The sequence below is a fragment of the Acanthaster planci genome, linkage group LG07 (assembly GCF_054643075.1).
Source record: "Acanthaster planci isolate LZ-2023a linkage group LG07, COTS_SCS, whole genome shotgun sequence".
NCBI classification, from domain to species: Eukaryota; Metazoa; Echinodermata; class Asteroidea; order Valvatida; family Acanthasteridae; genus Acanthaster; species Acanthaster planci.
Window position 1 is genome coordinate 1,295,051 of NC_141783.1, and position 23,687 is coordinate 1,318,737.

Genomic DNA, 23,687 nt, shown 5'->3' on the forward strand with positions numbered 1-23,687 from the left:
GACCAAGGATATGTACGGTGCCCAATACGAGACATTTGGAATGTCATGCTGTGACTTGTTGATGCCTGGATATAGGCCTAATGCCACAATTTGTGCAACATGTATTTTATTATTAAGGTGCTAATCAACCCCAGGGCAGGGGTGTATGATTTCCAAAAGGCACGCCATACCAATTCCATGCTGTGAAAGAAACGAAGCAATCTATTGTATTAATAGGGTGAAATATATGAACTTGAAAAGCAGAAATCACAGTCATCTTTGTATCAAGGCTCAAGTGCCGGAGAAAAGGAAAAAATGTAAGCTGGTTGAAAAAAAATCTACAGCGCAAGCATACACGTCCATTCACTGTGCAGTGATGGCGAGCCATTTTTGTTGGTTTTTATGGACGCAAAATATGAATGTAAAGTACCCAGCGCTACCAATAGAAAATGCAAACATGTAGGGTTTTATAAATAAGAATGACTTACATGCAGTACAGCCGAGATAGCCTGTTTTTTCACGGCACTGTGCTTGGAAAGCCGCTAAAGCTCTCTTGCGGAGCGAGCCAAGATCGTCACCGGCTGAAGCCTTGGTCATAGCACTACATATCTCTCCATGCACGGCTAGCAAGCAGAAGGAGCAAGCCAGCCCAAGAGCCAAAGTCAGGATCGAAACGTAGCGCAGATCATCCATGTCTATCCAACTCGTCTTCATTTCTTGCTTACTGGACTGAAACTGTGAGACGACACACCTCCGTACCATGCATGTTTCATTTCCGTTCACGTGAGTGCTCGCTGGAGTCAATCGTTTTAGTTGCCATAGTAGCAACACCGGCCGGTTGCTGCGTTGAATGAACTCTGCTCGAAGGGCCACTATATTACATTCAATTCCATGCCAACTATCCGTACGCATAGTACGCACACCATTTCTCTTTAAATCAGACTTCTTCACCGGCGTCGATAATGGTACAATAAAAATGCCTGTCAACCGTCGGCTGAAATTGGATGTGAGGCTCCCATCGGCTGATATTAAATCAAATGGAACACAGCACGAGAATCACCACTGCACTAAAATGCTGGAAAGAAAGATCAACTGGCAGATTAAGTTCCTCTCCGTTTTACGGAATGTACAGGCCTATTTGTCCTCCCTTGGATATAGATATCGAGGTAAAAAAAAGTGATGTTGAGGCGTCAAACAGCGATTATCACCCTCGCCGCGACTGTTCGATTTTGCCTTGTGGCCTTTTATTTCATAACGCTTCGTACAGGAAATCGACTACTGCTTGACAAGTCATGTACTCCTTTACCTCGAGCCTCTACACTGTTAGAAATTCAGTGCCAATTCTCATCCCAAAAATAGGGCCACGTGAATTTAGAACAGATTTTTATTTTAGTATCTCCAAAAGACGTTGTTTTCCGACTAAAACGGTTATGCTCCTGGAAAATAAACCTACTTTCAACAACGTTGAGGGAGGCTGCTTATAAAGTCGAGGGAGGCTACTTACGTATTTCATCGCGTGATGAAATTAACATGTTTGATTTCTATTTAATGATTTCCTCTCTCACCTGATAGTCGCATGTCACTGTGACAGTTGCTACTAAAGAGTATGACCAACAAGGAAATGTGATTGATTAGCAAGACTAGAATGACCGATTGAATACAACACAGGACTGTTTGGTCGGATGACGACTTTAAACAGTCCTGAGTGGTGTGACAAGAGTAAAGCTCGCCTACAAGGATTTCTTTAACCAAATTTATCCATAACATGGCGATCATCACCAACTGTGATGTCATCCCAAGACGCAAACCTGAATGTTACATTGATTTGTGGACTACGAAGGCCCTGGAGTGCCATCATATATATTTCTGTTGAAAAGGTGAAGTATATTTTTTCCAAGTTTGTTTTTATGAGATACATTTTGCCAAACCGTGCAGGATATTTAAATTATACAGCACCAGGGGTTAGATTGCCAAGGCAAAGTGGGAACCAACATGGCCCAGCGAGATCGTGCCCATGGGAACGAGGCTGTCACAGAACCGTCTTCCATGCTTCACTGCAACAGCACCCTCAGTTGCCCAGGAAACCGTGGATAATTTAAAATGTCAAATAGTCTCGAAAATTGACAAAGAGAATAAACTTGCGGGAAAATTATGCCTGAAACCAATTCTTGTAGCTACCGTTTGAAACCTCAACTCAGGATTTTCAAGTTCGGTGTCTTTGGTTACGACATTTACCTGTAAATCAGTGGCTGTCACAGAAGCATATTTATTCTAGACCATGTTCTATCTTTTTCTACTAATTCATGTTTACCCAATACATGAAATGAATAGTAAAACATTGTAAAACATTTCTTGAATGATTTCTTATTGTATAACTTCTAGCTCTGAAACAACTTTGAAGTTTTACCAACAGGCTTACGCAGTTGGCATTATGGTTACAAAACAGTATGTGGACAAGCACTTGGGAACACGTGAACAATAAATAATGATGTCTAACTCCAGAACTGCATTTTATTAAATATGAAAACAGTAAGTGTAGTGTGGTGGCTAGACGGCACCGTAAATAATAATACAATGGATGTGATGATGAAAGGCTAACAGGCCTAGGACCACATGGCTTACACAGCTAGCTGACCAATGCAGTATAGCACGTTATACAGTCCTAATCAGAACACTTACCACGTTGAGCCCCGTAAATCTTACAATTTCTCCGACCGAAGATCGTGTGAAATATTTATACAATGATAAGTATTTACTAGGGTTTCCTTGCATTGACACTCCCCTACACTCAGGAGCATGGCCAAGGTAATGCTCCCTGCAAATTAATAGAAGTAAACTGTGCAGAGAGAACGTTTCTACATTCGACTCTTTGACTCTTTTGTCGTTGAATTGACTCAAGCTGGTGTTCATCCAGGACTGGAGGTGGCATTTCAAGAATCGGACATTTAAATTCAAAATTTGGAAAATGTTCTGTTTTGTGTTGATTCGTGTTATTTTTAACTGGTGTCATTGATAATGCCAGAAGCTGATGTTGTAGTTTTTGTTGTTTGTTAATATGAGTTATCACACGAGAGTGATAACGAATTTATCTTCAAGCAAACTTGACGCACACTACTGAAGGTAAAGGGGCCTATGCGCGCTTTACATAAAAAAGAAGACAAAAGATATCATACGGCGCACAACCAAAACAAAAACACCGATGTACCACAATTCTGCAATTTTATCAAGGGAGCATGGAAATTATTTGTGTTTCAACTTATTTTTAATAACAACAATTGCAACAGGGTTAACACTGAGAAAGGAAACTGTTAGAATTGTTACTGCATTTAAACACATGACGATCAGCACGAGCAAACTCGACACTTTTGACTTTATAGTCATGAAGATATGTGCGTTTGCTTTTAGCGTAAAACTAGCACAATATGTCGAGTTAGAACAGATCATTACTCAGGGTTTGATATGAACCGTGCATTACGGTTATATATCACACTGTTTGTTGCCATGGATCGACCAATAAGAACTGAGAATTCAAGTTTGCCTGAAGATAATTGATTTTGTCAATTAAGTGCCAGGTTTCTTTCAAAAGATCAAATTGCACACTGTAGTGGCTACCTCTACTCTCAGACCTTTCAAAAATAAATTTATTTTTTTACTTCTTCAACACTTGCTTCGGTTTATTAGGCACAGAATTAGTAAAACACCCACTCTCCAGGCACGTTTCTCCAGGCAGATATACCGACGTTTACCAGAGTTGATATGTCGCCGTGGTATGCTGTGGCGTTCCACTCCATGAACGCTTGATCGTGTCCTCCTTTACCCACGGTCACTATGCCGTCCTTGTAAGCGACCCAGAAGGGACGGCTTTCTTCGGCAGTGACGAGAAGTTCCTCGTGGTCGTAAACCGATCGTCCCCCGAGCAGCTGCTCGCAAATAGTTGAATAATCGGGCGAAAAGCAGGCTCTTACGGCTGACTTGTGCATATTGAAGCCACCGACGGCTGCGGAATTGTAATCAGAGATATTTGGTGACTACATGAAACGGCGGCACAATAAGGATAAATTTGAATAATAAAGTAGATGTCGATTCGACGAGGCTTGGACACGAACAGCAATGCGCATATTAAGACTGCCACCAACAACACCACTCGAAAACGAAACTTCGAAAAAATCGATACGATTTATGTTATCCTGCAATAACATCGCTTTCATAGCTTTTGATAGCTTTGATATACCTCTGTCTCTCCTATCTGCAAGTAGGCCAGAATGGTAACTAACTGGTCGATAAAAAAGCATATCACCCTCATCCTAGCGCATGTCACACACGTGATTTCATAGTCTCCGCAGCCCAAACCACAACCAAGGACCGTTGCATTCGTTTCCATTGGTACCTGTTCTACTCTCGTGTGAACAGTTAATAACAATAAGTTGAAGAGGGAACAGCGAACTAGTTTATATACGATACGATCAGGAGCGCTTTGTTTCAGAAACAAAGACCAGTGTTTCAAATAGTGATTCTGCACCAACTCATTCCTTTAAAAAACTTCTCTTACAATAAATTTTTAGGACATTAAGATCTGGTTTTCGAGCAAAGTGAGAGCATCCCCACACCAGGGGAGGGGCAAAGTGAGAGCATCCCCACACCAGAGGAGGGGCAAAGTGAGAACATCCCCACACCAGGGGAGGGGCAAAGTGAGAGCATCCCTACACCAGAGGAGGGGCAAAGTGAGAGCATCCCCACACCAGCGGAGGGGCAAAGTGACAGCATCCCCACACCAGGGGAAGGGCAAAGTGAGACCATCCCCACACCAGGGGAGGGGCAAAGTGACAGCATCCCCACACCAGGGGAGCAACAAAGCGAGAGCATCCCTACACCAGGGGAGCAACAAAGTGAGAGCATCCCCACACCAGCGGAGGGGCAAAGTGACAGCATCCCCACACCAGGGGAGGGGCAAAGTGAGAGCATCCCCACACCAGGGGAGGGGCAAAGTGACAGCATCCCCACACCAGGGGAGCAACAAAGCGAGAGCATCCCCACACCAGGGGAGCAACAAAGTGAGAGCATCCCCACACCAGGGGAGGGGCAAAGTGAGAGCATCCCTACACCAGGGGAGGGGCAAAGTGAGAGCATCCCAACACTGGTTTAGTGACGAGTTGACAGACTAATTCAAACTGCAGGGAAATCTTACTAGATCCCTCCAATGGAATCTTAAGACTAAGGCACTGACTGACTGAACCAAGATATCAAGATTAACAATTAACAAAGTTCTCTTTTCTTACTTTTTGAGGAACACAGAGAACTTGCAGAGATTCGTGGAAAGAGAGCTGTTCCCATGGCAATGGAAATCAAATGGATACCTGCTGAAAACAAAAGGGAGATGACTTGTAATTGAATGGAAAATGCTTTGTTGCTGAGAGTATATTAAAAAAAAATCCACTTAAACGATCTTTTATGCATGAGATACACTTTGTGAAAACATTTTGTAAAACCACGATCCAAAAATTGAAGTAGTTTGATGCAAGACAGACTCAACCTGTCAATTGCTCCTTGTCACACAGGCTCATGCTTGCATTCATTCCAATACAAAATATCAAGCCTATGATTTACAGTGGATCAGAATACAAGGTGGAGATTAAACCACTCCGTGAGTCTGCCTCCATGGGCTAAACAGCATCCACTAATTTGGGGGGAACCATCTTTTTGGGTACAATTCTGTTTAATGACTGGCTGACTTGACATGTGTTTGGACTGGGTTGTATTTAAATAACTTACAGTGTACAAAGTCGTTAAAGCAACTTCCAAAATGACTTGTTTGGCAGAGAGGCGCATCTTGGAAGGTTAGAATTGCAGGCCCCGCCTCAGGGGGGTCAAAGCTCAACCTGTGCAAGAAAACAATCAACAGCAATTTGAAAACAACCAATGGGCATTTTATATTTTTACCATCAGACATGATTTTGAGCATATATAGTTTAAATAATTTTACCCTGAACAAATCAGATTTCAGAGAAATAATGGCAAAAACTTGCAATTCGCATCTTCAACGACACCCCTAAAGATGCCAACTAAACTCGAGTCGGGAACTGGTTGGCACGGTTTTCAAGGACTGCAAATCAAAACTTGCAATGGACCATGAGGTGATGGAAACAAACATTGTTTGAACTGTGCTGTCAGAAAAAATGTCAGCTCAAGATCGTGCCCGACTGCAATTGATTCATGAATATTATACTTCCAAATGACAAGCTAGTATCCCATAGAAATAAAATGTTTTACTCAGAATAGAAACCTGTGTGGAATTCAGGAAAAACCATAAGCAATGACTGGCAGGGATTAAAGTCAGAATAATTATTTTGGCTTACCTTCACCATGTCCAATGTGTTGTTGAGGGCAACAGGAACACTTTTCAAAGTTTCTCGACTGTAGACGAGTCCACAAATGACTAGAAAACAGCTTGAAGCAGGCCATGTGGCAGGTTGGCTGTTAAAGAAATCAATTTTATTTTTTTGGATTCCTTTGTCCACATTTTGCCTGAATAACGAACAGCTTCGAGGCACAACGAGGCCGCAACTTCACTACACTTCAATGAACACCAGGGAGCAGATGAAAAGAATATTTCGGAAAGAACTAGCTTTTGAAAAGTAAGCCAAAGCTTTAGTTTTAACATGAAACTCATTAGTCTAAAATAGCCATGTTTTTATTCAGTGGGGTTTTTCAAATTTTAAAACCATGGCCTGGTTTTTTAACGTTAGGTAATTTCCTTGGCCAAAAGTACTTGTTGGCTAAAATGCTTGTGTCACTAATGTGTACGCGCAAGAATGGAGACGGTGACGCAGAGATGTCTTCCCCTTCATTTAATGACTCGACTCCAAAGGAGCAGGTGAAAACTAAAATAAACACATGAATACAAGTATAAATTACATTGCAATTTAAGAAAATACACCTTAGAAGACAAGACAATTGGAACATGGAGACACCGACAATAAACACACGCCCAGCAAATATCCAACGAGTTCAGTCAACAAATAAGTAAACCAGCAAGAGACATAGCAAATAATTACATGAAGAATATTCCAACGGGCAAAGCACCTTGAATAATTAGCGAATGTAAGCAGGCACGATGTTCAATTATAGACTAACGTTATACATCAACCAAAACTTACAAATCGTATGCGGGGTAGGCATCCCCAAATACACATAGTGGAAAATAACGACGTCCTATCAGCACTTAAACCGGGATATACAGGGGCTTCAGGGGTAACAGCAGTATTCTGGTGGTGCTGAAAAAATAAACGTAACATGAACAAGATAAACGCTAAGAACACATATCGTTACTAGTAAACCTTATTGTACATACATAGGAACACGAGAACATCGACAAGCTATAACGGAAGGCATGGGCCTCTATACAACTTAATGGGACAAGCGAGACCTACGATATCGTCACAACATTACACTGCACATAGCCGAATATAAATTATAACACAAGGCACAAAATATGGGAAGAAAATGAACAGAACTCACAGTCTTCACGGCTTCCAACGACGTGACGAAGACTGGCACGAAAAGAAAGTTCCCGCACTAAATATACCCAACGAGTCTAGTACACACGAGAAGCGCATGCTGCAATGCCATTGGCTGAATAATGCGACATGACCCAGGAATTCCATGCAAATTAGCTAATCGTGAATAATAATACATTAAGAGAATAAAGAAGCATGTGACCCGACATTCCTAGGAACAAAACTGAGTTGGAAGGGACATACTATTCAAATCAAGGAACTAAATAGCGGCGGAGAAAAGAACCCGATGACAAAACTTAGCGGCGACGATAACACTCCCCCCTGAGAATGACTATTCGAAACCAAGATAACATAATAATTAACCTTATACATCATAATTCACACGTTTATACGATATACAAATATTAGTTTTCTTAACACGACCACGAGTCCATATAACAAGACAAATAATCTTTCAAATTAAAGCACAAATATCCAACCAACGACCTCTTCTCTTCTAATAGTGTATCATAATACGGTTGCACCTGATAATTATAAATCATTACATCAAAATTTTACCCCAAAACTTTAGAAGGGGCGACAAACATCCAACATCAAATTTATGAATTGCATCACATAAAGTTCATCTTGTAATCGCATTATTCAAGTAGTATCAATTCTTAACACAAAATCTGTTACAAATATATGATTCTCAATTACACTGATCAAATGTACAAAGTCTCAAATTGAAGGCGGACCCGCGCCTTCCAATAAAATGACCTTGGTTACTGGACGAACAAGTTCTCTGGCCCGAGTTTTCAACTTAACTGATCTAACCAGACCATCTCTACCATGATTTACATCTTTTATTACAGCTAGTGGCCACAAGTTCCTAGGTGTTGTCTCTTCCACAAGCAGTACAAGATCACCTATGGCAAGATTATCAACAGAGTGGACCCATTTTGTCCTCCGTTGTAACTCTGGTAAATAAAATTTCAGCCATTTCAGCCAAAATTGATTGGCCAAGTGTTGAACATGTCTCCATCGACTACGTAAATGCTCGTGACTGAATCTACCAGGTGGATGACTGGAACTATTTCTCAAGAGCAACAAATGATTGGGTGTAATGGGCGAAGGATCACTAGGATCATCATTCAACTTAGTCAACGGCCGTCCGTTAACAATGGCCTCTATTTCACACAATACAGTTTCCAGAATTTCATCAGTCAATCTGACTGTACGGGGGAGTACGGCAATCATAACTCTCTTAACTACACCAATTAAACGTTCCCAAACTCCCCCCATATGGGAAGCATTGGGTGGGTTAAAATGCCACGTGATATCATGTTGGAGAGCATAGGCATTAATAATCTTCTGGGAGAGCTCTTTCATGTTGTTTTTTAACTCAGTTGCAGCACCAACAAAGTTGGTACCGTTGTCTGAATAGATGAACTCAGGATGACCTCTGCGAGCTATGAAACGTCTAAGACCATTTAAAAATGATTCTGTATCCATGGTGTCTAGCTTCTCAATGTGAATGGCTCTAGTTGTAAAACAAGTAAACAAACAACCGTAACGCTTGACCTCCGATCTACCATATTTAACATAGAATGGACCAAACACATCAATTCCGACACATGAAAAGGGAGGTTTACCGGCTTCTACTCGCTCTTTGGGTAAATCTGCCATAATTTGCTGGCATGGCTTAGAATACAGACGTTTACAAGTGACACAGGCTCTAATAATTTTCTTAATCAGAGGCCTAGCCTTGGTGACCCAAAACTCTCTTCTGACCATAGCCAATACCCATTCTACACCTACGTGAGCCACACTATGGATATCATTCAAAATGGATTTGGCAATTACATGTTTTCCAGAGACAATGCACGAATTATGACCTTTATGGTCTCCATGCACACGACCACTAATTCTAAGTAGCCCTTGACTGTCTAGGTAAGGATTAAGTGCTCTAAGGGAACTCGAAGCTTTCACAAATTTCCCTTTCTGCAATTTGTCAACTTCAGAACCAAAAGACTGCAATTGAGATTTGCGGATAAGAGTATCACCCGCATGACGGATTTCCTCAACGGTCAACTGAGTGGCAGGCTTACCGTTCAAAAGATATTTAACAAACTTCAACCACCACGCTAAGGCTCGCTTCATCCTATACCAGGAGGAATAGTGATGAATTATTTGTACTAAAGGATCATCCTCAAGACAATTCGAATGGCACACGTCATCAATAATACCAACACTAAGACGATCTGTGGCGACAGCGTCAAGGGATACAATAGTAGACTTACGAACCTCAGGGTCATCATCTGTCAAGTCGACTGGTTTCCCTCCGCCTAAGTTCCAGTCATGTTTATACTTATACAAAATATCTGGACCATGGAACCATTTGCCATCTGACTTTAAGGTAGACTGTGGTCTTGTCACAAGATCCGCAGGGTTAGACTTGCCATCAATGTGATGCCACTGCTTAGGGTCAGTCAACGCTCTGATGCGACTAACTCTATTCCCAACAAACACATGGAATCTCCTACTATCATTATTTATATACTTCAAAACAATCTCTGAATCGGTCCAAAAATATGATGAGGTAACATCAATATCCAACTCAGTTCTAAGAAATGCATCAACCTTAGCAGTTAAGACCGCCGCTTGAAGCTCCAGACGGGGAATGGTACACAGTTTCAACGGAGCAACTTTATTCTTACTGAGAACTAACTGAACATGTATCATCCCACATTTGTTGACGCATCTGATATAGCTACAACAACCATAAGCCTTAGAGCTAGCATCCGAAAAATGATGAAGTTCAATCAAAGCATCATCAAAATCACATGGCTTGAAACAACGGGGAATTCTTATCTCTTTTAGTGCATGACATGACTGCACCCACGTACGCCAGGCGTCTTCAAGCTGTGATGGGACCGCTTCGTCCCAAGACAATTTATCAGCTGTAGCCTTTTGGAACAAAAGTTTTCCAGCGAGAACCACAGGGCCTAAAAGACCAAGAGGGTCAAATATAGAGGACACAGCACTTAGCATCTTCTTTCTAGTGAGAGGACTCTCCTTGTCACGCCCAACTTCGAAGAAGAACTCATCAGTAGATATCTTCCATTTTATGCCCAGCGCCCGACTTTCACAAAGAGGACCCAGTGTACGAACTTCCTCGGCCACACAATCCTCTGATACTTCACTCAACAATTCTGCATCATTGACGACAAATTTTCTCAAGGTGAACCCTCCCTCACTCAGGACTCTTGGAGTTTCTGCGATGATGATCTTGGCATCGGCCTTTGACGACACAGAGCTAAGACAATCGTCCACATAAAATGACCTGTCGACAGTGTATCTAACCAAAGGGTGAACATTAGAGGTATCAATGACCGTACGGCTGAGGGCATAGGTCGAACTTGAAGCACACCAAACGCCGCCAAACAAGTGAGAAGTCATACGGTAGTGAGCCAACTGTCCATCATCATACCATAAGAACCTGAGTGCATCCCTGTCTTTGGCGGGTGTCCTCACTTGGTTGTACATAGCTTCGATGTCAGCTTGAATCGCTATACTGTGTTGTCTAAAACGTAACAAAACTGGTAACAGTTTGTTGATTAAATCAGGACCCTGTAGACAGCGCTCATTGAGCGACTTCCCTCTGAATTTACATGCGCAGTCATAGACAACCCTAACTTTGCCTGGCTTCTTGTCGGTAGTAACCGCATGATGTGGAAGGTACCAGACTCTGTCACCTACTATCTCACTTGAGGGCACCTTTTCAGCATAACCTTTTGTCAACAACTTGACGATCTCTGCATTGTATTTAGGAAACAGCCCGTTTTCAACCAAACGTTTGTGTAAAGAATCTAACCTCGACTTGGCAACCGGGAAGTTATTCGGTAGCGGCTCTGACCTGTCTCTCCAGGGAATGGGGAGCTCATAGTGCCCATCTATCTTCCGATGCTCTTGGTCCCACAATCTTATCACCAACTTGTCTTCTTGTGACCATGAAGAAGACTCCAGTCCCTCGTTCTCAATTCTCCACAATCTGGAAACATCATCAGTAGATAAGCAAGATACAAAATTCGAAATTACTTTGCGACTGACTCTGTTGACAGGTGAACGCCCATTCAAACACCATCCGAATAAGGTTCGAACAGCAAATGGTTGTCCCATGCTTCCACGTCTCACCTCCAGTGGTAAAAGAGCTTCTGCATTGTCCTGACCAATAAGTAAATCAACAGTTGTATGATCATGTTTATAAGCAGGCATTGAACCTACATCATCAAGGTGGGCATAAAGTGAAACATCCACAGGTGCACTTTTAACAGGTATGCTATCAACAACACAAACATGGTTCATACACAAAGCCTCCCCGGTTTCCGATGCAACAGACAAATCAACAATTTTGGATTGATGAACACCAGACATATTCAAGGTACTAAGCTGAAACTCTGAAGGTATTCCCTCCAAACCCAATTTGGCAACCAAACCCTGGGAACAGAATGAATTACTTGACCCATTGTCTAATAATGCCAAGACTTTGCATGAACCATTAACAATCACTTGTACTATGGGCATACAAGTTCCTTTGTCAGCGTAAAAGCTGGCATTGGACACCTTTGACTCGGGAGGTGCAGTATCAGGACAGTGTATGTACATTGTATGTTTCTTACCGCAACCCTGAACACCACAAATCGAACGTTTACCACAATCATTGGTGCTATGTGAGGCTAGGAGACAATTATGACAAAGCTTATGAGCAACAACAATATTCAATCTCTGCCTAGGACTCATTTGCTTGAACTTATCACAATGCCACAAGCGATGAGTTTGACTACATAACACACATGGGGGTTCTGGCTTGGCATACGATTTGACGCTCTTCGACGGACTAGGCTTTGCAGTACCGGTAGCTCCAGTATCAAGCTGTGACTGACGCGACACTGAAGAGTTAAGAGAAACACCCTGATTGGAACCTCTTGACCGATCAAAACGCTTAGGATATAGGTTACCATACACAGGATCGTTAACCTCACAAGCAATGTTACTCACAAAATCTACCAAGTCTTTAAAACTAGGATAGGATTCATTAGCCCTTTTGGATTTCAAGGCAGATTTCCTCCATCTTAACTGAACATAATTTGGCAGTCTGCTTACAACATCAAGTATAAATGACTGAGATTTAACCTCATCCAAGGTATCCAATTGGGTCAGTGTAAGCAAGGCAGTTTTCATGTCATCTGCTAACTGCTGGATCTCATGTGGAAGCCGCAACTGCTTACCTGATCTGAGCCCCTTAATAAGACGCTCTGTAACAAGATGTTTGTTACCGAAACGTGATTCCAAGATTGAAAGTGCTTGAGTATATCCTACGGTCCCCCCAATCAACTGACACCCCCTAATAGCTTCTTTAGCCGGACCCGATGTATATTGCATGAGTCTGGCTAATTTCAAATCACTACCTTCCCCCATTTTGTCAACATTGACCTCAAAGGCCATAAGGAATTGATGGTAATGTAAGGGATTTCCATCAAATACCTGCAACTCAACCTTGGGTAAATTAAGCAAACCCATAAACTGTTCTCGAGAAAGATCACCATACAAATTTGATTCAGATGAACTAGAATCTTTGTGATCAACTTCAGACTTAACGCCTTTTGAACGGCCTTTAACTGAACCAAGCACAGAAATGTATTCATCTTGTTGCTTACAAAAATAAGTATCACTAGCCTCAATATCATCTTCATCGCTAAGCAAGGCCTGGTAATCATTGTGAACAGATGTAAAAACACTAAACAAGTACTTAAGTTTGACTACGTAATCATCAATTAGGGTTAAATCATCTTCTGCAATACACTGTCTTATCTGATTGGCTTGCTTGGTGACCGCACGCTTGGCTGATGCCCTGGCCGTTTTTAGCTCTGCTGCAGTAGACATTGTCGATGACGATTCCCAGCTTTCTTGATCAACAAAGATAGCTAGCAGGAAGATGGAGACTATGAGGTTGGAGCTCAGGATGACGCGATGACCAAGCAAAGCCAAAGGTAGGATCATCAACGAAGAACTGGATGCTATGATGACGATTTTTTTCACTGTCACTAATGTGTACGCGCAAGAATGGAGACGGTGACGCAGAGATGTCTTCCCCTTCATTTAATGACTCGACTCCAAAGGAGCAGGTGAAAACTAAAATAAACACATGAATACAAGTATAAATTACATTGCAATTTAAGAAAATACACCTTAGAAGACAAGACAATTGGAACATGGAGACACCGACAATAAACACACGCCCAGCAAATATCCAACGAGTTCAGTCAACAAATAAGTAAACCAGCAAGAGACATAGCAAATAATTACATGAAGAATATTCCAACGGGCAAAGCACCTTGAATAATTAGCGAATGTAAGCAGGCACGATGTTCAATTATAGACTAACGTTATACATCAACCAAAACTTACAAATCGTATGCGGGGTAGGCATCCCCAAATACACATAGTGGAAAATAACGACGTCCTATCAGCACTTAAACCGGGATATACAGGGGCTTCAGGGGTAACAGCAGTATTCTGGTGGTGCTGAAAAAATAAACGTAACATGAACAAGATAAACGCTAAGAACACATATCGTTACTAGTAAACCTTATTGTACATACATAGGAACACGAGAACATCGACAAGCTATAACGGAAGGCATGGGCCTCTATACAACTTAATGGGACAAGCGAGACCTACGATATCGTCACAACATTACACTGCACATAGCCGAATATAAATTATAACACAAGGCACAAAATATGGGAAGAAAATGAACAGAACTCACAGTCTTCACGGCTTCCAACGACGTGACGAAGACTGGCACGAAAAGAAAGTTCCCGCACTAAATATACCCAACGAGTCTAGTACACACGAGAAGCGCATGCTGCAATGCCATTGGCTGAATAATGCGACATGACCCAGGAATTCCATGCAAATTAGCTAATCGTGAATAATAATACATTAAGAGAATAAAGAAGCATGTGACCCGACATTCCTAGGAACAAAACTGAGTTGGAAGGGACATACTATTCAAATCAAGGAACTAAATAGCGGCGGAGAAAAGAACCCGATGACAAAACTTAGCGGCGACGATAACAGCTTGTAAAGATGAGTTTTTTGAGATTTTCTGGTATCTATACTCCCTGGTGTTCATTCAAGCGTAACAAAGGTGGCAGCCCTGATGTGGCTTGAATCAGTTCATTGTTCAGGCAAATTATGAACGAAGGAATCCAACAATAGGCCTATTGTCATAATTTGCACAGGTAAATGTCATATGTCATATTGTCATAATTTGCATAGGTAAATGTCATATTGTCATAATTTGCATAGGTAAATGTCATATTGTCATAATTTGCATAGGTAAATGTCATATTGTCATAATTTGCATAGGTAAATGTCCGATACTCATTCCTCATCGGTTCTTTGCTCAAGAAGCACTAAGCCTTCAATATTTCACTGCAGTTAAACCCCGTTTCCTTTTGTCGAGTGTCAAATCACAGGTTCTATGCGGTCATCAGCTCCAGGAACGTATAGGGCCTCTTTGCTTTGCATGGAGTTGGATCTCGATCAGTGATCCCAACTAGGTGGATCCTGGCATCAGTGAACCGACCTCGGATCCCTGATCGCGATCCGAATCCGAAACAAACAGGCCCACAACGTCGAATGTAAATGACATATTGGTAAGAGTTACACATACAGGCATCACTAATTTTCCCATGAATTCTTTTTAGCCACCATGCAGATATAGACGACCTGACCTAAAAGAGCCTGGTAAAATATAGCATGAAGTCAGAAAACGTCAGAAAGTCACGTCAGCCAATTTCAAACTAAAACATCGACATCTTTCATCTGATAAGTGCATTAATTTTAATTTTTCCAGACCACCTATTTTAAAATAAAGTCAGCGAAGTATCTATGAACAGCAAGCCAAACAAACAGAAAACAATTCCAAGAGATGAAGAACAGATCACACAGATTATTTCTGCTCATTTTGTTTCAAAGACAAAAATGACGTAGTGCAGCTAGCCCAATGAAAACATGACCATGGTTATGAAGGTTTTGACAAGTTTTGATTTTGTTACTATAAAAGCTAGCAGTTTTTAATCATGTTCCCTGAATCTGTTTTACAAACTGTCAATTGTTGATTTGGATGGTATCAGACTATTTATGACCAACATTCCATCCAAGCTCCCTCTTCAATATCTAAAAAGAATCTGGTTCGAAACATCACAAAGGTGCATTCATTGCTTTGCTATTATTTTTACTCTCTGAAAGTTCCCCAAATGAAGAGATAACGTCACCTTTAATATCAATATGGCAGAACTATCACTAACAGTACAATGTCGCGTGTTTAAAGTCACACACAATGGTATAACTGTCACATTATTTTTTTTCAGTTTCGTTACTACAAAAATGGGGGCAAGAGATACACTTGATGTTCTCCTCGGGAACCAAGCCTCGTTTCGTATCCTTTGAGTCCCCCTAAAATAGAAATTCTACAACTTCCTTTTAGTGAAGATCGACAAACATGAAGGCAGGTGTGTGAAACGTTCCAAGAAACTTCTCACATTTATGCTTGGTAAAGAATACCTTTTCTGGGACATGAGAATGTAAGATGCAATAATCCTTGAATTGAAAATGGTAAAATCTATTGAAAAATATCAGCACTTTTGCACAGTGCGGAAGAAAGTGCGTCCAATGACTCCTTTAGCCTTGTTTGAAAGGTATTACCAGAAATTGAAAAATTAAAGCTCATGTAACTTTTGTGATGCAATCAAGCGAAATTAGTCATTCATCGACCAGGTCAATTCCTTGAATTTCATTCCTTCGAAATGTATACCATGTCGACTTCATTTGTATGAAACTCTTTTTGGATTAGCAGTAGTGGAACTTCAAACATGAAATATTGATAATGGACATTTTTATTCTTAAATGTTTCTTCAAATAAAAAGTTGACCAACGACTCAGTTTGCCTGATCGCATCTCATTTTGTTACTTTTTCTTCATCACAAATGATTTCAAGTTCAGATCGAGTCCTTTCCTTACTTCAGCTAGTTCTGTCTGCAAGCGGACTGATTCCAACAGGCTTTCTGGACTGCAAGACTGCTTTCTGGGGAAAAAAAAAGAAAATGTATATTAACGCATCAATACTTCTTTATGTGAATGCAAGTTTACCCCTGATAAAATGCTCCTTTTCATCTGAAATTTCTCTACAAAATTTTGGAAGTTGAAGGACTCAGATAATTAGTCGCTATTCATTGTATATTATGAGACCATTTTATAACAAATCACCTTGACCGCAACAGAAAGTTCAATTTCCAAATTGGCATTTCAACGATGAAACTGTGGTATGAACCCAGTATGTCCAGATCTCAATATATCAGGGTTTGCTGTGAACATTTGTAATTATTATATGACTTGCCAAAAGTCTTGAAGTGCGTAGAGACATTAAATATATGTTAAAAGGAGAGAAGGGGGGCGCAGAGCGTAGAATTCAACATCAAATGATGCGACGAGTGACTCCCATCTAGAGATTCTTTGAATGTGCTGTTTTATAACAGGGAGCGCGTAGGCAGTCTCCCCAAGAAAAATCCTGCATGTGAAATATACAATTTCGACAAGGATTTAACTACATGTACCAGTATCTAAATAACATCAGAGAAGGTATCCCATAAATGTCATTTAGCGCCTGACATAAGGCACCTCTGGGGAATGCATCCCCGACTTTTTGTTCAATGAAAATGAACATCTTGTAAGATATCACTCAATTTACAGAAATGGGAAAATAACGGCATCAGCAACACAATTGGCAAGTACATGTACCTTTTAAAACTAGAAAACTCCATGAGTACAAGAAAAGCTAAGTAAGGTACGTGGAAATACCACGACACGCTTAAACAATTGGCTGAGTGAGTGTGATGCCTGAGTTCTGTGCTTGCTTACCCCCAGTAATGGCACAGCCTGGCTACCGTAGCTAGATGAACATCAAATACTGGTTTTGTAAATCAGGTTCAATACCTATGACAAAATGAGCACACTTGTTACTATTCCCTGCAAGGTGCACAACAATGACTTTCCAACACCATGTGGTCATCAAACACAAGGTAAAAATTACCACTGTGTGAAGTAATTCACAAAGCTATCACTTGACCAATCTCTGCAAATTTCAGTATATAATGTGATGTATCTTATAGTGGTATACATGGTTCACCATACATCTAGGAATAAAGAACTCTCAAACAGTAATAATAAGGACAGCCAACAACACTCAAAAGGTTTCGACACTAAGGGTGCAGACCACTAATTCAAGTGAGAATTTCTGACCAGCTCATTAGCATTAAAAGTGCCCCCACAGTATCTTTTGAAAAAAGAGATTGTTTGGCCCCCAAAATGGTGAGATTGTGTAAATCGTCGCCAGGATCAACTCCCTGGGTCTTTGAGCTTTCATATGAGGGCAGAAGGGCTGAAAACTACGGTTGAAAAATGGTCCTAAGTGCCCGAGAAAGTTGAGGGTTGCCACTTGAAAAATGGCTGCAATCAGACTTCGGAAAAATCACTTTTTGGGGGGTGATTTTGTTTTGTGGGAATAATTAAAAATGTAATTGGTTAACCCACAAAAAATTGAAAAGAAATTGAAAGATAAGTGACCAGACAAGAATTTCATTTGTGTTTCAGAAATCTCAGGGATGTTGGCGTGCATGCTATTGGGCCCTGAACGGTGCTGATTTTACACTGTTTTCAATGGGGCTTGAATTAGTGGACTGGACCCTATATTTCAAAATGGCGGCGTCCATGCAGTAGTGGCGGCTGGGTTTAAAATTTATCCCTCTTGTTTACGTTGGTCCTGGCAGTGGTGGAGAGACCACAACAAGCCATGAATAACAGTTTTATGGGTTATGAGACATCAGAAATACTGGATTGTCGGACACAATAAATATCCAGGTAATCACATGAGAATTATATATGTACATGTGGAACATGTCACTTTGTAATTGTTTGTTTGTCGGATTCAAGAAATTCTTTGATTAGGATGGACTGAATGAAACCTAGAAAAGCTGGATTTCAACCCTAACAGAGCGTAACCCTAGCGGATGCCAACCCTAATGAAGGCTAACCCTAACAGAGGCCAACTGTGGGGGGGGGTCCGGTTCAATTTTAGATGGTCAAGCACAGCCTGGGCACCGACTGGCCAAGCCCTGGATATGCACAGGTGACTCAAATTTATCGAGACACTCTGCATGGTGATTTGTTCTACTCTTGTGTTGGAAGTGCCCTATTTTGGGCTCAGGTTTTCAACTCTTGGGCTGGAGCCTGTCAACTGGAGTAATATCTAGGGTGAGCTTTCATGTCAAAGCATGGCCAAAGTTTTACGTCTTTCGTGCACTTGGCCGCTACAGTTGGCAGTGTCTAGCCTGGGTAACCCTCCCCATTATTTGTAGCAACAGGTAGTTGAAGCTGCTCATGTGAAAAGTGTAATTTTCAGCTGCTTACTGCACATTGTATTTGCACTAGTTAGTGTATATAGGCAGTCTGCAGTAGTTTGTGCACATTTGCTATAGGCTGACCTTGAGCATTTTCTCTCCATATACAGCCATTAGACATTTTTTTTTCATTTTTTCTCTGGAATTGAGGTTTTTGATGCATTCTCAACCATTCAGTGTTGTTTGGTGTGAAAAACTGAAAAATGGGTGTATATAAAGGGTGCAGACCACTAATTCAAGTGAGAATTTCTGACCAGCTCATTAGCATTAAAAGTGCCCCCACAGTATCTTTTGAAAAAAGAGATTGTTTGGCCCCCAAAATGGTGAGATTGTGTAAATCGTCGCCAGGATCAACTCCCTGGGTCTTTGAGCTTTCATATGAGGGCAGAAGGGCTGAAAACTACGGTTGAAAAATGGTCCTAAGTGCCCGAGAAAGTTGAGGGTTGCCACTTGAAAAATGGCTGCAATCAGACTTCGGAAAAATCACTTTTTGGGGGGTGATTTTGTTTTGTGGGAATAATTAAAAATGTAATTGGTTAACCCACAAAAAATTGAAAAGAAATTGAAAGATAAGTGACCAGACAAGAATTTCATTTGTGTTTCAGAAATCTCAGGGATGTTGGCGTGCATGCTATTGGGCCCTGAACGGTGCTGATTTTACACTGTTTTCAATGGGGCTTGAATTAGTGGACTGGACCCCTAAGGAATTGGTGCCTAAATCATGGCACCACTCGGTTTCCGTAGTTTAGATTTCAACAGTTTCCAGCCGTCTTAGTCGACGATGGAAGCCCATTTATCATGAAATGCAACAATCGTTCACAACTTTTGTGAATAATTAACGATAACAATCCAAAGCTCTGCCAATCTCTGTGCTTCTTCATGACAGCGTCGTATCACCCATGACTAACGTAATTTGCCGTGCTACACAGGGCGACAAGTGTGACGAACAGATAGAAAATAATCAATCCTTTGATCCTTTCACTGGTCCTACGGTTTACAATACTTATCATTTAACCGTTGAAAGCATTTAGAAAACAATACTCACGGCGAAACTACCGAAAATGATTGGAAAATGTCTCAGTTAGGACGAGCACGTCTTCTTTAGGGCTGGCAAAAAACGGCTGCTTGGCGGGCCTGCAATCCGTGATCGACGTTAATGCATTACATGATTTTTGTCACCTAAGCCAAACTTTCCAAAGAATCAGGGCCAAAACTATCACTAAATTTTAGTGATTTTTATAATATGAACATAAATGCTGATTCTGTAAAGTTACAAGGAAAATTCATGCACCAACGGTTGTCATGGAAACCCTTGCCTGTCTTCACAACACGCTCCAAATCTACGGAAGCCTACCACTGACAATCAGCTTATGCCATACGCCCATTACATATACCAAATGCCTAGAAAATATAACTCCAATGTCTAGTCAACAATATCTTCAATTTTGATTTGTTGCGAAGTGAAATTATTAATAAAAGTAAAAAAAAAATTAGACGGTTGTTAAACAACACGTCAAACTAAAATGGAGTAACATCGATCCTTTCATTGCGAAATATCAATCAAAACTCCCAAAGTACTAAAGTATTCAAAAAAATTAAGCATCTTAAGTCAAACTTGCATTCTTGGCTCACTGAGTGTTGTCGGCTGGATGGAAGCTTTCACAATCTAACTTTACTGTTTTTTTCCAGAGCGTTATTTTACTGTTAGTTTAAATTTTCAGTAAGCAAGGTAGGTTCACTTTATTTTAGAAGTCCAGGTCTTAAACAATGGGTTATTACTTTTCCAGCTATTTCTAAAGTAGACTGTGGTGAAGAACAGTATGAAGGTCCAAGATCTCTTGACGGCTTTTCACTGATTATCTTCCCGGATCAGACCACAGACCAAAGATCAGACTTGTGTGCATATCGACCACAGATTGTTATTCTTCCCTTATCGACATTTGATCGTCTGCCCAACTTCCACACAGTGCACTAATTGCACAATAATGAAGTTCAAGAGGTTCATATTGTTACCTAAAATAACATATCGACCCACACTGAGGAATGTAAATACCGCGTACATGAACAGATGTACAGTACATGATTACTCGTATTATGCAGACCTGCTCGTGTACAAACTCAGTTACATATACATTTACACAAAAAATTGTTGTTCGGCTTGATTTTTTTTAATATGTTTTATTCGGTATTTAGTTCGAATGCCAAACTTCTGAAGCTCAAGCAAGGGACAAGACTCCGAAGCGATTGAAATTTCATTGTATAGTAACCACATTCTGGAAAAATTCGACCACGGTGAAAGCGATTTCCTTTTTCATGTCCGGGTAATTCTGAGCTTCAAACTTCCTTTACAATGGTACACGACAACCATTTTACCACCACTTTTGAAAATGTGCCTTTCTGTATCAATTAACCAGGGCTGCCGCAACTGTTTCACATTAATTATTTTGCTGTTAGGCCTTCGTCAAACGGCAGTGAAACACACGTGACCCATAACTGTGAAAATTCTAATAAAATACAATGCATAACGACGTACCCGATAAGGCAATGGACAAGAGTTTGAAACGGGGCAGGTTATAACATAGAAAAAAGGACACGCAGACTCATTGGTGGGAATGCTACCGTGTTATGATAGGGACCGTTTGGTGGCATGTTTCAGGCATTATTCTTGCAACCGGGGTTTTCACAAGAATGTGAAACACATAATAATAATGACAGCGTTGAATTAAAGGCCCCCTGATGGTCATTAGCTTGGAAGGGTTTTTAAAGCCAGATTCACGCACTTTAATAAAATCTGGTTCACTGTGATTTTATTCTGTCACAGCGATTTATTGCGTATTAAACCGAAAGTCCACTTGATATTCAATAGTGTTGAATTAGTAGGGTTTAATGGTGTCGATAAAAATTCAGTTTACGATACGTCAAGGATCGACACTGGCTTCTAATCATATGACGATGCTGCATAAAATGGCTCAATTTCACTTTAAAAAGCTTTTCTATTTTTGGCTTTATCATGTGTTTCATCACTAACATCCATTGCAAATATATATGGGAGGTATATCTTCGGGAAAACCCCAACAAGAAATATTTTCAACGGTCTATGATACACTCTATGTCGGCAACACGCCGTGCGGCGTCTCCATGTGAGACTACGGCATCCGCAAGTGAACATTGGCTACGGCTCTCCACCGCTGCTTGAAAATTCGAACCCGTAGTCGCAGGAGACAGGACCGGATTATGGCTACCCCTGTCATTGCCACCCCATACAATTCCATGTATCAGGCAGTGCTGGATGAACAGACAAGTATGTGCCTGACTACTTCCGTCACGAGGGTGCACCCTCGGAAAAAGGCACAAAATAGTCCGCCGAGCTCATCAATAAAAGTTATACACTCAAAATATTCTATATTAGAGAGTCATGAGAGCCATGAAATTGAGGAATTGGAGAAATATGGCACTGAACCCCTGGCCCGGACTTGGGCTTCCAATTCTGAGAGATTTGGGTGCAATCGGGTCCAAAAGATGGCACTATTTGGCCGTTTTGCAGGGGGATGGTGTGATCGGGCACGCCATCGTGTGATCGGGCACAATGCTAATTCAAACCCTAATGAAAACAGTTTAAAATCAATCAAGTTCGGGGCTCAATAACATGCAAGCAAACGTTACTTCACGGGGTTTCTCAAACAAAAAATAAATTGCCGTCTTGTCAATAGTCTTTCACTTTCTTTTCAATTTTTGGTGAGTCAGCCAATTACATTTTTAATTATTCACGCAAAGCAATCTCACCCCTGCAGCTCCCATGCCTGCACGCAGCCTTTCAAACGGCAAAGCTTAGGTCGTTTTTTCAACTATAATTTCTATCAGCTCTGGACTCCAGATCCTGGTCTATATTTCAATAATCCGGCGCTATTCCTTTCGGCCAAACAATGTCCTTTTTTTCTCCAAAGTTAATAGGAGCAGGGGACTTTTTATGCTCATGAGCTCGGAAGAAGTTATCACTTGAATTTCGATCAACACAAATGTGCTACATATGAGAATGTTGTTGCCGTGATGTCATCTGAGGAAGACATTTCATATAAAGAGTATATAAATTTTGAACCACAAATTTTGTTCATTGAAAATTAATATTCCTGAGAAGATCGATGTTGTCACTGGCCAAGTGTTTTGTATTATGTATTTAAAACAACATATCACACACAGAGTCAATTTAAGACGACTAAGCGTCCAAAATTCTGGCATTTTAGAACTGAAATAGCTCTATATCATTAAGCTTTCTAAAATCACAATATCGTGTTTACTCATAACTAAATATGCAAATTCTCGGCATAAAAATAAAAAGGCACCAAAATGCCCTTGAGTGTTACACAACAAACTTCGAATATGAACGGGAAACAAGAATGCAACCACGAAGACTGCAGTATACAAAAGGTTGTACTGCAATAGCCCTGCAAGGAAAATGCCACTTATCGCAAGCAGCCACATGCCGTTCGTGGACCTGCAAGGGTTTTCCAAGGGGAAAAAACATGTCGTGTCTGTGTTTTGTGGGGATTTCCCGCACCGCTGACGCGCGACCCGTCACCTTCCGGCCCAAGTGCACATCGGCCAGCTATGGAACTCCTTATCTGCTCTTTGTTGTGTCCCAATTTCTGCCGTTTTTCAGTTCCATATAGGCCATTTTTCGTCGCCCGTC

The 23,687-nt window shown here is 41.0% G+C and overlaps 1 protein-coding gene across 9 annotated transcripts in view; it reads right to left on the reverse strand.

Moving 5' to 3' along the window:
* Nucleotides 1-23,687, reverse strand: part of LOC110979743 (uncharacterized) — a 71,891-nt gene that overhangs the window by 25,076 nt on the left and 23,128 nt on the right. For 2 of the 9 annotated variants that reach the window (XM_087139030.1, XM_087139031.1), the window contains exons 2-7: nt 17,463-17,537; nt 16,566-16,629; nt 6,333-6,450; nt 5,749-5,855; nt 5,256-5,333; nt 468-3,976 (exon numbers count right to left, since the gene is read on the reverse strand). In XM_087139030.1, coding sequence (XP_086995156.1) covers nt 468-891 — 424 coding nt within the window. In that variant the 5' untranslated portion in view covers nt 892-3,976; nt 5,256-5,333; nt 5,749-5,855; ... (1 more) ...; nt 16,566-16,629; nt 17,463-17,537. Of the gene's footprint in view, nt 1-467; nt 3,977-5,255; nt 5,337-5,748; nt 5,856-6,332; nt 6,451-16,565; nt 16,630-16,941; nt 17,113-17,462; nt 17,538-20,045; nt 22,393-23,687 lie in introns of those variants that run through there. The other 7 variants (XM_087139034.1, XM_087139035.1, XM_087139032.1 and 4 more) reach the window with 6 other exon arrangements.